We start from the raw sequence: 13,350 nt of genomic DNA, 5'->3' as shown, positions 1-13,350 counted from the left end.
AATGGGCAAGCAGGGTGGGAAGGCTGTGAACAAAGAAGTGAGCTTTTACAAGGCTGGAAGTTTTAACCCTCTCTGGCATACTTTTTTTAAAGTAATTCCCATATGGTACACTTATAAAAGTCCTCTAGTATTCTGAAGAATCCATACCTTAGCATCAGGAAGGGCAAGCATTTCAGCTTCTAAGGGGAAGCCTGTCGGAAAGGGACAGAAAGGAGACTCCAGTTGGCACTGATACAGTATCCATAGCAATTTGGAAGAGATGCTGAAAAATATGGGACTTCTCTCACGTGCGCATGCTCAGTCCAGGCAACACCTCCGACCACGAAGAAGAGCCCAATGGACATGATGCATGGGACTTACCAGAAAAAGGCAAGAGGCCACATTTCAAAAACCACACTTGATAACATACAAACGCACAGATGTGTCTGGAAGTACGCAGTATGGAGGTTGGCAAATTACTAGATTCTGCCCTGCCTACCGAGTAATTACATCAACAACAGTCACATGGTTAGCTCAAAGGTGGACAATCGTGAATTTTTTCTACTACCAAATACTGTTCCACACTAAAAGACAACATTTTATATCTTGTTAATGCCATGAACAAATTACCTGAGCCTTGACAATTTACTGTTTTTAGAACATCAAGCCATTCTTGCCAGAAGTCAACACTATAAAAGTCACCAAAACTTAAGAACAATTATAGCACCTGAAGGACCATCATTAAGTGCTTGTATACATTATTCCCTGTTGTCAGAATGTTTAATATACTGAGAAGAATCCTTTCCAAGACATAGCACAGTTGTTTCCATTCCCAAAACACTGAAGAGCACTAACAGAATCAAGGGCCGTTCAGTCTTTACCAACCTGCCTTTTCACCTTTTACTCTCTTGAGTCAGTCAGACATCCAGGCCAAGACTATGGTTCTCAAGCTCCTCCTGCTCCATCTTCCGGCCCACGACAGTGTCCTGTCAAGCCATATGGGAGCATCGGGAAAAACGAAAAATCAGTAATATGAATTCTGTCTTTATTACAAATGTTGACGTTTTGTTCATCATTGATTTCTCTGTGCTCATTTTTTTTTTAGAAATACCACACTAAAATATTATTTCTCTTGATTACTTAAACTATGCCTCTATCATATCACCCTAGGCCTGGCCCTGGGCCACCAAGATAACAATACACCCTTCATGAACCAAGGAAAAATGAGTAAATACCCAGGCTTCATTAATTACCCCAAAGACTGGACAACAGCTGCCCTAAGGACCATGTTCGAGGTGTGTATTGTATGTTCCAAAGGACTCCACCGGGGGGGGGGGGGGGGGGTCAATGGGATGGAAACCCCAGATCAGGGCACTGTTAAATTCTGTGGAACAGCTAACTATCTTCCGTAATGTTACATTAAAATCTCACAGTTGCCAAATTTGCCGGAACCTTTCACTGTCTTATGCATGCCTTACATATCCATCTTGCACAGATACCTCCTCGTCGGTAACCACCACTATCCTGATCCTTATTGTAGGGGAGTTTTGTCCAATTAGACTTCTTGAGAATGGAATCCTCTGGAATATACTTTTGTGTCTGGTCTCCTCAGCTCAACATTTTCTAGCAGCATTCGTCTACTTGTTGCGTCCATCAATAGCTCATCCCTTTTTACCGCTGAGCAGTAGTGCACTGTATGTATGGATAAACCATGATTTTGTTGACATGGTCACTCGTTAATAGACATTTGGGCTTCTCCACCTGGGGACTAACATGAGCAAAGCTGCTACTAATTAAGCAGCAGCACGCATTTTTGTTGAATATAAGCCCAGGCGTGAATCTCAGGCTCATAATATAGATGGTCAGCGTGAGTAACTATCACTAATCTTCCTACAGGTTGTTGTTCTTTGCACGTGGTGCGTGAGGTTTCCTTCCGCCTGTTCCACACCCTCACCAGCGGCTAGTACTGCTGCGTTGCTTATTTTATCCATTGTGACAGGCAGTAGAAGTTATCTTTACTAGAACAAGCAACTTCTAATTCCCTCCCATTTCACCATGATTCCCCAGCTCTAACAACACAAGCTGAAAACCTTCAAGTTACACATACAAGGGTCACAAAAAAAGTGCAACAAAATCCCTAATTCCAAACTCACTAATTTGGGAAACTCATCAAACATGCCTCCCCTACCATGAGATAAGCATATGGGATGCTTGGCAAGAACACTTGAAAATGTTCCTGAAGGCCACAAGAATCCTCATGGTCAACTTGTTACTGTGCTTCCAAGGCGAAGCCTGCATCACTTCTAGATACAACTCCACAAATATTTGCATACCAACAAGTGTAAACAAACCCGGAGAACATTTTAGCTGCTATCTTGCAGGGCTCAGCATAGCAGAGAGAAGCCAGGAACCTCGTGCTTGCTGCAAGCACTCTCTCTTCCCCCAGCCCCTCTGGTCTCCTCCCAGGTAGAACTCTAGGAGTTCCTCCCATGACATCACTACTGTCTACACCGCAATAGCCCCCAAGCCCTCCCTTCACACTCGGATCTCTCCCCTAAGCCTCAGGCCCAACACCTCCATCAAACCCAGGACCTCCCAAACAAGGTCCTGCCGGTCTTCACCACCACCCACCCACCGCCCCACCCCCCAGCCGCGCAACTGAGTTATCACAATTGAGTTAGCCAATTCAAAATTCTCAGCCCCATCCTTGAGGTCACCTCTCCCAAACGTTAACCACCATCTCTTCAAAGGGCAAGCTGAGGTATCCCCTCCAGGTCACCAAAGGAATCCATCCACTTTAATCACACTAGCACTCACTGTCTGAAGTCACATCCTCTCTCACCTCTAGCCAAGCCAGAGCGCGGGCTGTCATTCCAGTGGCAGATAGGGCTGGGGACCACACACATGCCTGGGCACGCTCACCCGGTGAAGCCAGCTGCCTCCCCTCATCACATCCCCACCCTGCCATGGCCTTCTCTTTGCTGCATCCCTGCTCTCCTACTGACCGCATGTGGGGGCAACTTCTGAGTCTGTGAGGGAAATCCTCACATATGATTACACTGAGATTCTCTGCCGTGCGGCCTCTTCAATCAGGATACCATAAAGGATGATAAAAAAGGGTATGTTTGATAATAAAATAACCAAACTCTCTTCATTATTCCCTTTGTTTCCTTCCATACGAGTACTGTTTCTCTTCTAGTATCAAGAGACTCAGCAGAGCTCAAAGCTGTTCAAGTTCACATTCAACAGCGGCTATGACATTCTTCTTCTACTCTTTTAATGACACAAACTATTTTCCTATCTTTCCAGTACAGTATGAACACACCTACTGCATCAATCAACAGTTTACAGCCAATTTGTTTTCCCAGTGATTTGCTTGTCATACTTTTATCTGTTGTAATAGAATATTCTGCCTGTCTTCTCAAACAGAAAGGTATTTTCTCAAATACTTAACACCGAACTACACTCCTTCCACAAGAGACCTTGGAAATGTCTTGATATTTGTGTCCAAATGTCAAGTCCAAAGGGATATCTCTGACGCCTCAGGATCCTTGCAAAGAGAAAGGCTTCTCCTCAAAGCCAAAGGAGGGAAGTTCACTGTCAGGTGAGCAAAATTCACAGCCCATATTGCCTTAGGTCATGGGGGCTATTCCTTTGAGAACCATAAAGACAAGGCCCATAGCCCTGGGGCGTAGCACAGGATTCGTAGCATAGGATGCCCTGAAATGACTCGGGAATGAACACATCATAAGAAGTTCAGTAACAATAATAATGTTTAACACAAATTGTTTACTGTGAGCCATGCATACACATTAAACTCATGTAATCCCTTTAATAACCATATGAGATTATCGTACAAAGTAATGATTCAGAAATTGGCTGCCCCAAACAGGAGTTTTTGCCGGGTTCAACACAAATAACCCTGGAAAAGCACCAATCTTGGGGGGGGGGGGGAGCATGACTTCAAACATATCAATGGTGTGCTACAGTTGATCCCAACAAACTATTAAATCTGGAGGATTTTATTTTTTAATGAATGGAAATAAGGTTATGCCCCAGCCAAGCACATAAAACTGTACAATTCCCCAGAATTCAGCATTTTATTTAAAACATATTCTAGATGCCGAGGTTGAAAGGGAATACCCACCGTCTGGATGACACTATTTCCTTCCCTACTACCTAAGCCAGTAAACCTATTGTCTCAGAAATCCTGTGTTCAACTGAACACTCACAGACACAACACCAGTGACTCATCCGTGTAACAAATTGCTCATTTTCCTTCTCTCCACCTTTCCTCAAAACCATTAAACTACTACCCCTGAATCATAGGGTTTGGTTTTTTGTTTGTTGGCTGGTGTTTTTAATCTCCTGGCACAAAGCTCATCAATCCCAACCATGTAACATGACAAGAATCTGCCTGCCACTATAGTTTAAATAAATCGCCCATTTTCTTCCCAGATTTTTTTTTTTTTAAAGATTTTATTTATTTACTTGAGAGAGAGACAGTGAGAGAGAGCATTAACGAGGAGAAGGTCAGAGAGAGAAGCAGACTCCCCATGGAGCTGGGAGCCCGATGCGGGACTCGATCCCGGGACTCCAGGATCATGACCTGAGCCGAAGGCAGTCGTCCAACCAACTGAGCCACCCAGGCGTCCCTTCTTCCCAGATTTGAAAAAAAAATGTTAAGATTGTATTTATTTGAGAGAGAGACACACACACACAGAGCATGAGACAGAGAGAGAGCAGGCAGGAGCAGGGGGAAGAACAGAGGGAGAAGCAGACTCTCTGCTGAGCAGGACCCCAGGATCACGATGGGAGCCAAAGGCAGATGCTTAAGCAACTGAGTTGAAACCCCAGACCTGAAATTCTGCGACATGGGCAAGATCTGGAGCCGACAATACAACTGTGTTGCCAGATTTCTGCAGATGTTAGACTGCCAAAAACCCCTACTCCAAGGCAAGGTCCAACAAGCAAATCAAATTTATTCTTAGAACCCTCGACTCAGAATCACGAAATGCGATGTCCTGTCTTACTGAGTAGTCTTTCCACTATTGTCCTCCTTATTAACCCAACTTACACACCCACATTCCCATTCAAAATAACAGAGGAGAGGGAAGCACGGAAGGAAAGACCATGAACTCACAGACCTCGCAGACTCTGAAATACTAGCAGCTCCTAGAAACCTTATTCATCCAAGTCTCACCACACTAAGTAAATTCAGTGTGACACCCACGGAGTTAAAAAGCAATCAGGAGCAAGGATTGAAGCAAGAGTTCCACTTCTCAGAAATTCTCCACAGCTCAAAGTCTGGCAAAAACCGTGGCTAGTGTTGGGAGACTATCAGAATAAAGAAAAGGGACTCGAAAGAAATAACCCGATCACACCGATCAGAATGGCTATTATCAAAGAGAGAACAGAACAAAAAACTGAAAATAACAAGTGCTGGTGAGAATGTGGAGAAATTGGAACAGTTGTGTGTTCCTGGTAGGAAAATAAAACAGTTCAGCCACTGAGAAAAATGGTATGGCACGTTCTCAAAAATTAAACAGAATTACTACAGGACCCAGCAATTTTGCTTGTGGGTATGCACCCCAAAGAAGGTCAAGCAAGGACTCAAACAGATATTTGTACCCATGTTCATAGCAGCCTTATTCACAACTGTCAAAAGGTTGAAGCAACCCAAGTGTCCAAAGATACATGAATGGATAAACAAAATATGGTCTATACACACAATGGAATACTACTGATTCTTAAAAAGAACTGAAATTCTGGTACATGTTACAACATGGATGGACCTTGACGATATTATGCTAAGTGAAAAAAGCCAGATACAAAACAACAAATATAGTACGATGCCTCTTAAATAAGGGACCTAGAGTGGTAAACTCACAGAGACACAAAGTAGAAGCACATTGGTTGCCCAAGGCTGAAGGGACAGGAGACTGGGGAAGCAGTTGGGGAAGATGGAAATGTTCTGGGGGTATCTACACAAAGTGAATCAGTTTAATGCCACGAAACTGTACAATGAAAAATGGCTAAAATTGTGAAATTTGTTGTATACAACTTTTTTAAAAAGAAAAGCTGATTATATTAGACATTTCATTTCCTTTTTTAATTTGCCTTTTTTTTTAAAAGAGTTTATTTGTTTATTTCAGCACAAGTCAGGGAGAGGGAGAAGCAGGCTCCTGCTCAATCCCAGGACTCTGGGATCCATGACATGAGCTGAAGGCAGATGCTTAACTTACTGAACCCCCCCAAGGGCCCCTGGAGATTTCCTCTCATCTCTCAGACTGGGATCTTGGGCACCTCTAGGGCAAAAAGGGAAAAAAGGAGAATTTTGCAAAGGCAGGTTGTGTGCACCCATCCCAGCATGAGGTTACAGAAGGAGGACCCTAGGCCGAGAGCTCTGCACTTGCCAGGAAAGCAGAACGAAGAAGGGAGGATGAGAAAGTTTACCTATATGCTGGGGTCAGATCCACCCACCTTCTCTCTAGCTTCCACCCTGTCTAGTGATGTCCACACATATGACCGGGCACTTCCGATCTACTCAGCAAAGGGAGGTGAGTGTGTGGGTAGCTGGGTCAACTCTAGAGCTAGAACTTAGACAGAACCACCTAGTCACTGCTCTAGCGTTTTAAGAACGTAAAACACCACCGAATGTTTCAGATGTGCCTTGTGGCAGGGAGGGTAAACGACTGGCCACATTTGGGAATGCTTCTCCTCACTGCTGAATGAAAACAACAGCTTGTCCATTCCCTCTTTGGGTCTTCCCATTGTACAGTTCACTGCGCACAATTTAAGGGAAGAGGTGGGCACTGGGAGAGCCCAGGTTCACCAACCTCTTCTCAGAAACCCCAGCCCCTTTCCTACCAGGGGAGGGCAAGAGGAGGAATCCAACCTTGAGCACCAACTCTCCCAAGGAGGGCAGGGAACCAGTGTGTACCGGCCACTTGTTCTTCCCAACATACATGAAGTCTGGCCTCACGCATGGGGAAAGAACGTTCTGGGGAACCACCAAGAGATGAAGAGGTCTCTGAGCATCAATACCACCTGGGGATAGGTTTAAAATGGAGATTCATGGGGCGTCTGGGGTGGCTCCACTGGTTAAGCATCGGACTAAATAAATAAATAAATAAATAGAAATATAAAATAAAATAAAACAAAATTAAATCAAATCAAATGCAGCTTCACATCCAGCAAGTCTGGGACGGGTCTGAGGTTCTGCGGGGCTAACAGGCTCCCAGGTAATGCTGACCGGCTGCAGGCCCACCTGCCACAGGTTGGGTAGTGAAGCCTTCCATTCCTGCAAATGGCTGGAGCCAGGAGAGCATGGAGCAAAAGCCAGGCACAAACCGCACCATCAGGATCTTCCTCTTGTGAGCCTCCCTCTCCACACCCCGGGGCCACAGCCAATCGGTGGAACCAATCAAGGTCCCACCTTGAACCCGGACTCCCGGTCCCCTTTGGCATAAATAGCAAAAATGAAATTCCTCCTCCTCACTCCTCACCAGGCCAAATTTTCCAAACTCTTCGGATAACTTCAAGGGCAGCTTCCACACTCATTGTTCACCTGCTCCCCCTGGTTCAAACTCCTGCATCAATCACACAAGGGAAGCCAAACCTATTCTAACATTCTAATGGCAGACGCAGGTGTTTGACCACATCCCCCTTATTACTTGAGAAGGAGCATGATAAAAGGAAGCAAACCTACACCAAGGTCCCACCTTCTCTACTTTTTGCAAAACTTAGAAAGTGAGAGCTCGCAGAACGCACCCTTGAAAAAAAAATCCAGGCCCATAGCCTATACCACTGATGTAAAGAACTGACAGGAAGGAGTTTTTTACTTTACCCAAACCACCAGAGGAACTGATGGAGAACTTCGAAAATCCCAGGGTTCTCCATTTTCAGGGATGCTTTTTCTCCCTAAATGTGGAGAAGAAAAATCAAAATCCTTACCCTTATTCTAATTAATACCCATTTTTAAGTGACATAAGTAAACCTGCATCTGTGTAATCCAAGGTAGGAATTGCTACCAGCTAGTTCATGTGAACATAATTCAGGAGACAGCAGCATTTTGTAATCAATATCATCTCGCTACCTAGTAACTAGGTCTAGTTACTAAGGGCGTGCCATAAAGTAAGTAGTGCTCTGAATACTATTCTACAAGGGATACCTTACAGAAAAAGTCAAACCACTTTATCCACAGGTTCACAGTTTTTTTTTCAACAATTCTTACGGGCAAAAAAAAAAAATTTCAAAGTCCCTTGAATACCCAGAGCATGGTCTTCCTTTACATTCAAATCCAGATAATTTATACTCTGGTGTTTCTTTGATTCACTAACATACCTTTGGATATTAGAGCATCCTTTTCACCTCTAGGAAGGAGAGGACCTCCTGCTTTTAAAAGTGCAGGCACGGAGCACCTGGGTGGCTCAGTGGGTTAAAGCCTCTGCCTCTGGCTCAGGTCATGATCCCAGGGTCCTGGGGTCAGGCCCCACACCAGGCTCTCTGCTCAGCGGGGAGCCTGCTTCCCCGCCCCCCTCCCTGCACCTGCCTTTCTGCCTACTTGTGATCTCTGTCAAATATATAAATAAAATCTTAAAAAAAAAAAGTCCAGGCACATCATGAAGTCTGGAATGAGCAGAGCCCCTAGAAATAATCCAGCTCCAAGATTCTAAATTGAGGTATCCAGGGCGCCTGGGTGGCTCAGTGGGTTAGGCCTCTGCCTTCAGCTCGGGTCGTGGGATCGAGTGCCGCATAGGGCTATCTGCTCAGCGGGGAGCCTGCTTCCTCCTCTCTCTCTCTCTCTGCCTGCCTCTCTACCTATTTGTGATATCTGTCTGTCAAATAAATAAAATTTTTTAAAAAATCTTAAATTGAGGTATCCAAGGGGCGCCTGGGTGGCTCAGTGGGTTAAGCTGCTGCCTTCGGCTCAGGTCATGATCTCAGGGTCCTGGGATCCAGTCCCACAACGGGCTCTCTGCTCAAAAGGGAGCCTGCTTCCCTTCCTCTCTCTCTACCTGCCTCTCTGCCTACTTGTGATCTCTCTCTGTCAAATAAATAAATAAAAATATTTTTAAAAAAATAAAAATAAAAATAAATAAAAATAAATAAATAAAAATTGAGGTATCCAAAATTTTTTTTAAGATTTTATTTATTTATTTGAGCAAGAGAGAGATACGGCAAGAGAGGGAACACAAGCAGGGGAAGTGGGAGAGGAAGAAGCAAGCTTCCCACTGAGCAGGGAGCCCAATGCAGGGCTTGATCCTAGGACCCCAGGATGATGACCTGAGCCGAGGGCAGACGCCCAACAACTGAGCTACCCAGGCACCCCTGGGGTAACCAAACTTATGCTGCAGGGAGCCCACAGAGCCTCGGGGAAAATAAGGTGCACCTTCCTTGGATGCTTTTTGAATTAAGACAGTAACTTAAAGCATTTTTATATTAAAACAGATGAATCCTGCATCCTATTCTCCATCAAAGGAATTGGTGAATGAACATTGAAAAATTCCCTGAAAAGTGCCAGAAACCTCAGGCTATGCCCAAAATCCCCCTTTCCAGGGTTCCTTTGCCCAGAAGATTATGGGGCAGGTTTAAGAAGTATCAATATGATCCATTTCATAGCTTGAGACCTGGCTGTGACTGGCTCCTAGAAGTCACTGTGCTGTTAGTCTTCGAAGAGATTTACAGCCCTCCTCCCATTAACCAGGTGAGGCTGGGAGCAGCCCTTCCCGAATGCAGGACCAGAAGCCAAACAAGGTTGTTAAGAGCTAGCCTTCCACCTGTGTGCCATCCTCTTCCACCTCAGGTGCACTCCTAACAAACACATAATTAAATGAGCTTCTCAATGAATCATAAAGCCACACATCCCTCATAAAACACGTCAAAGCATTTCTTTAAGCGGCTGTTCATCACTGGCATTATATGTAGCTTGGAGGCATCCAGATTTACGCATATGCTATTAGTTACTGTCTCTTCACTAAAACGCTGAATTTTTCAACACTGCAGGTGGCCTCCATTTGGACACACCTAATAAGGAAGCAAGTCAGAAGGGTAGTATTTGTTCCCAAAAACGGGGGGAGGAACCAGAAGGCCCATTCAACATTGTGTCTCTAGACAAAAGACACTCCCTTGAGACTGAAAAATAAAATCTAAGAACCTATGTAAGATGGTCAACTCAAGAGTCATCTAACAATTAGAGACCTACTGTGTGCCAGGTCAGAGGCTAGGGCTTAAGAAGCAATGACCAGAAGGAAATCCACATCAGACGGCAAATGGTAAGGCACTGTTAGTTTGGAAACTGAAAGTTGAGGAACTCCTTTCAACGCAAGTACTGCTCGTTTATTTTCAAAGCCCCCTTTTGGGGGAGAGGGGCAGAGGGAGAATCTTAAGCAGGCTCCAGCCCAGCACAGAACCTGACCTGGGGCTCAAACTACAACCCTGAGATCATGACCTAATCTGAAATCAAGAGTCGGACACTTAATGGACTGAACTCCCCCAGGTGTCCCTCAATACCCTTTTACGTGATCTGATTTGACCTTCATAGCAAAACTGTAAGAAAGATAATTAGTATTATAATATCTGCTTTATTTATCTCTGTTAGGGCTGAAAAAGGTCACCAAGTGACACACCTAGTCTTATCGGAATGAGACCTGAAAACTTCTCACATCATTTAGTCAAACTTTTACGAACACTTTCATTTAAAACACTCTTTAATCCTTGTAATAATTCCATGAGTTTTGTTTGTTCCGGGGAGGCAGGCAATCCCAGAGAAGGGAAAGCCAAGTCACAGGGGTTAAATAAGGGCCCAAGGTCACAAAAGAGAGAAGAGCTGGAATTTGAATCCAGGTCTTTCACCCAAAGGCCTGCGTCCTGGGGCACCTGGATGGCTCAGTGTGTTGAACAGCAGATTCTTGACTTAGGCTCAGGTCATGATCGTGGGGTCCTGGGACCAAGCCCACCCTCCCCCCCAATCAGGCTCAGTACTCACTTCGTAGTCTGCTTGGGAATTCTCTTCCCTCCTCCCACTGCTCCCTCCACCCGGCTGGCCCATGCTCCCACACAAGCACTCTCTCTCTAATAAATAAATAAATCTTAAAAAAAAAAAAGCCTGTGTCCTTTCAGAAAGAACATCAGCAACACAGCCAGGGTAGGGACACCCTCCAGGAAGAGCTGGGGATGGGAAACCAAATCTCACAGGCCCCTGGGGAGTTGAACAGGAACAGGCTCATGCTGGGGTCAAGCTGAGACCCAACTCTTGCCAAACCTTCTGGGCTTTCTAACCCAGCTCAGCAACCCCCAGTCCTGCTCGGCTCTCCAAGTGGCCTATGTTTGTCAGGGCACCTCTGTGATAAAACTAGGGTCAGAGATCAAAGGGCACACAAGTGTGATCTTTCCAAACCAGGAAAAAGAGGAAGGTGTCATCTGTCACTCCAGATCCAACTCTGAACCTGCCAGGCAAACGTCCTGTCTGGCGCAGGGGGAGGGGGACATTGACCCTCCCCAGTGCAGACTGCACAGGACTGAGCTGCTCTTGCAGTTGCAAACTGAAAAGGACCCTGTTCCTAGCTTGTCCCCCTGTCTGATATCCCTTGTTTATCCCTGCCGCAAATAAACAAAAGATGCTCCAGGAAAGGGTACCCATCCAGCCTACACACTTGCAGACAACAGTTACGTATTTGTTTGAGCCATTAAGTTCTGGGGAAGAAAATCAGAAAACTGTTTAAAAAAAAGCAAACGGAGGCCAAACCACTTACACTTCGGAGGCGCTCAAAGTGAAGGCTGATTTCGGTTTCTGAGCAAGTGCAGGGAAGGGCTTGAAGCACAGAGGCTGGCCTGGGAGCAGCTGAGCTTCCCTAAACACAACTTAACAAAAGCAGAAACCACACTTCATCACATTTGTTTTCACCTGCAATAGGCTGACCTTGAAGATTCGAAAAGGATTTAAAAACCCATGTCAGGGGCGCCTGGGTGGCTCAGTGGATTAAGCCGCTGTCTTCGGCTCAGGTCACGATCTCAGGGTCCTCGGATCGAGTCCCGCATCGGGCTCTCTGCTCGGCGGGGAGCCTGCTTCCCTCTCTCTCTGCCTGCCTCTCTCTCCATCTACTTGTGGTCTCTCTCTGTCAAATAAATAAATAAAATCTTTTAAATAAATAAATAAAAATTAAAACCCATGTCAAAAAGTGACAAAAGTAAACTTGTTAACTCTCAGAATTGAAAGGAAGGTTCCTAAAAGCCACACGTTCTGTCCCAGACACACTCAGATGATGTAATTTACATTAATTTTGCCGGTCAGTGGGAACCGGGGTGCTGCTCACTCTCTGGCCTGGCTCAGATCGGGGCTCTCTGAAGGTCGCCTCACTGTCATCTCCGAGTGCCGAAACCCGGAATCCGGGCCACGCGGTGTGACCGACACCATGGCTACGGGCACCTTTTGAGGCACCGCGAGGGTCTCCCTCAGGTGCGGTCAATGCAGGAGGGGTACTGCCTCAGGGTCCCGGAGCCCGGCCTCTCCCGCCGCCGCCAACACCGCATCACGCGCCCCGACTCCACGAACGCTGGTGTCCCTCCCCACCCACCCGCCGGGCCCGATGCGCGGCCCCGGGTCTTACCCGAGAGAGGCGCACGGAGCGCGGCCCCGTCGCAGGCGCGGTCCCGGGGGCCTCCCGCGCGGGGCTCTCCGGACGCTTGGTTCTGTCGGCCGCCTCCTCTTCGTTGTCCTCGGCCCGGCCCCGGCCGCCCGGCGGCTCAGGTTCCCTCCGCAGCTGCCGGCCGGGCGGCACAGGGGTGCACGCGGCTGGGTTCGGCTTCGGCGCCCCCTCCTCCTGCTGCTCGCCGCCGACTTGGCGCTCGAGAGCTCGGGGTCCGCGGTTCCGGGACGCGGGGGTCGTCTAGGTGCTCCGGCTGCCCCGCGCTCCCTCCCGCGCGCAGCCCCTCTCCGGGGGCGCCTCACTCGTGGCGCGCGGGCGTCACGGGCTCGGGGCGCGCGGGCACGGCGGCGGGGTGGGCCCCGGGGCGGCGGGCGGGGGCGCTGCTGCAGACGCGGGCACTGATGCGGGCGCCGCGGCGCGGCCTCTCGCCATGGCTCCCCCGCGGGCAGGCGGCTCGCACCTCCCCTCCGCGCTGCCGTCACCGCCCGACGCGCGCCGAGCCCTCCCCTTCTACCGCCCCGCCCGCCCGCCGGCCTGCGCCGCCACCTGCGGGCGGCCCTCCAGGATGCACGCCCCGCGGAGCGCGCGGGTTGAGCCGGAAGCCGCGCCCCTCTGCCCTGCCGCCGCGGTCCTGGTCCCGCCCCCCGCTTTTACCTGCGCCGCGGGGCTTGGGAAAGTGCTGGTCGATTCGAATACCTGGGTGGGGGAAACCTGTACACAG

The 13,350-nt window shown here is 47.6% G+C and overlaps 1 protein-coding gene across 1 annotated transcript in view; it reads right to left on the bottom strand.

The window, feature by feature from the left end:
• The window catches only part of LOC131825549 (serine/arginine repetitive matrix protein 1-like), a 93,592-nt gene that overhangs the window by 52,543 nt on the left and 27,699 nt on the right, over positions 1-13,350 (bottom strand). The window contains exon 2 of the mRNA XM_059165031.1: positions 12,591-13,276. Within this exon, the coding sequence (XP_059021014.1) occupies positions 12,591-13,276 (686 nt within the window). The remainder of the gene's footprint in view (positions 1-12,590; positions 13,277-13,350) is intronic.

This window comes from Mustela lutreola, chromosome 2, assembly GCF_030435805.1.
Source record: "Mustela lutreola isolate mMusLut2 chromosome 2, mMusLut2.pri, whole genome shotgun sequence".
In the NCBI taxonomy this organism is placed as follows: Eukaryota; Metazoa; Chordata; class Mammalia; order Carnivora; family Mustelidae; genus Mustela; species Mustela lutreola.
Note: the sequence above shows the minus strand (reverse complement) of the source record. Positions and strands in the feature narration are given on the sequence as shown.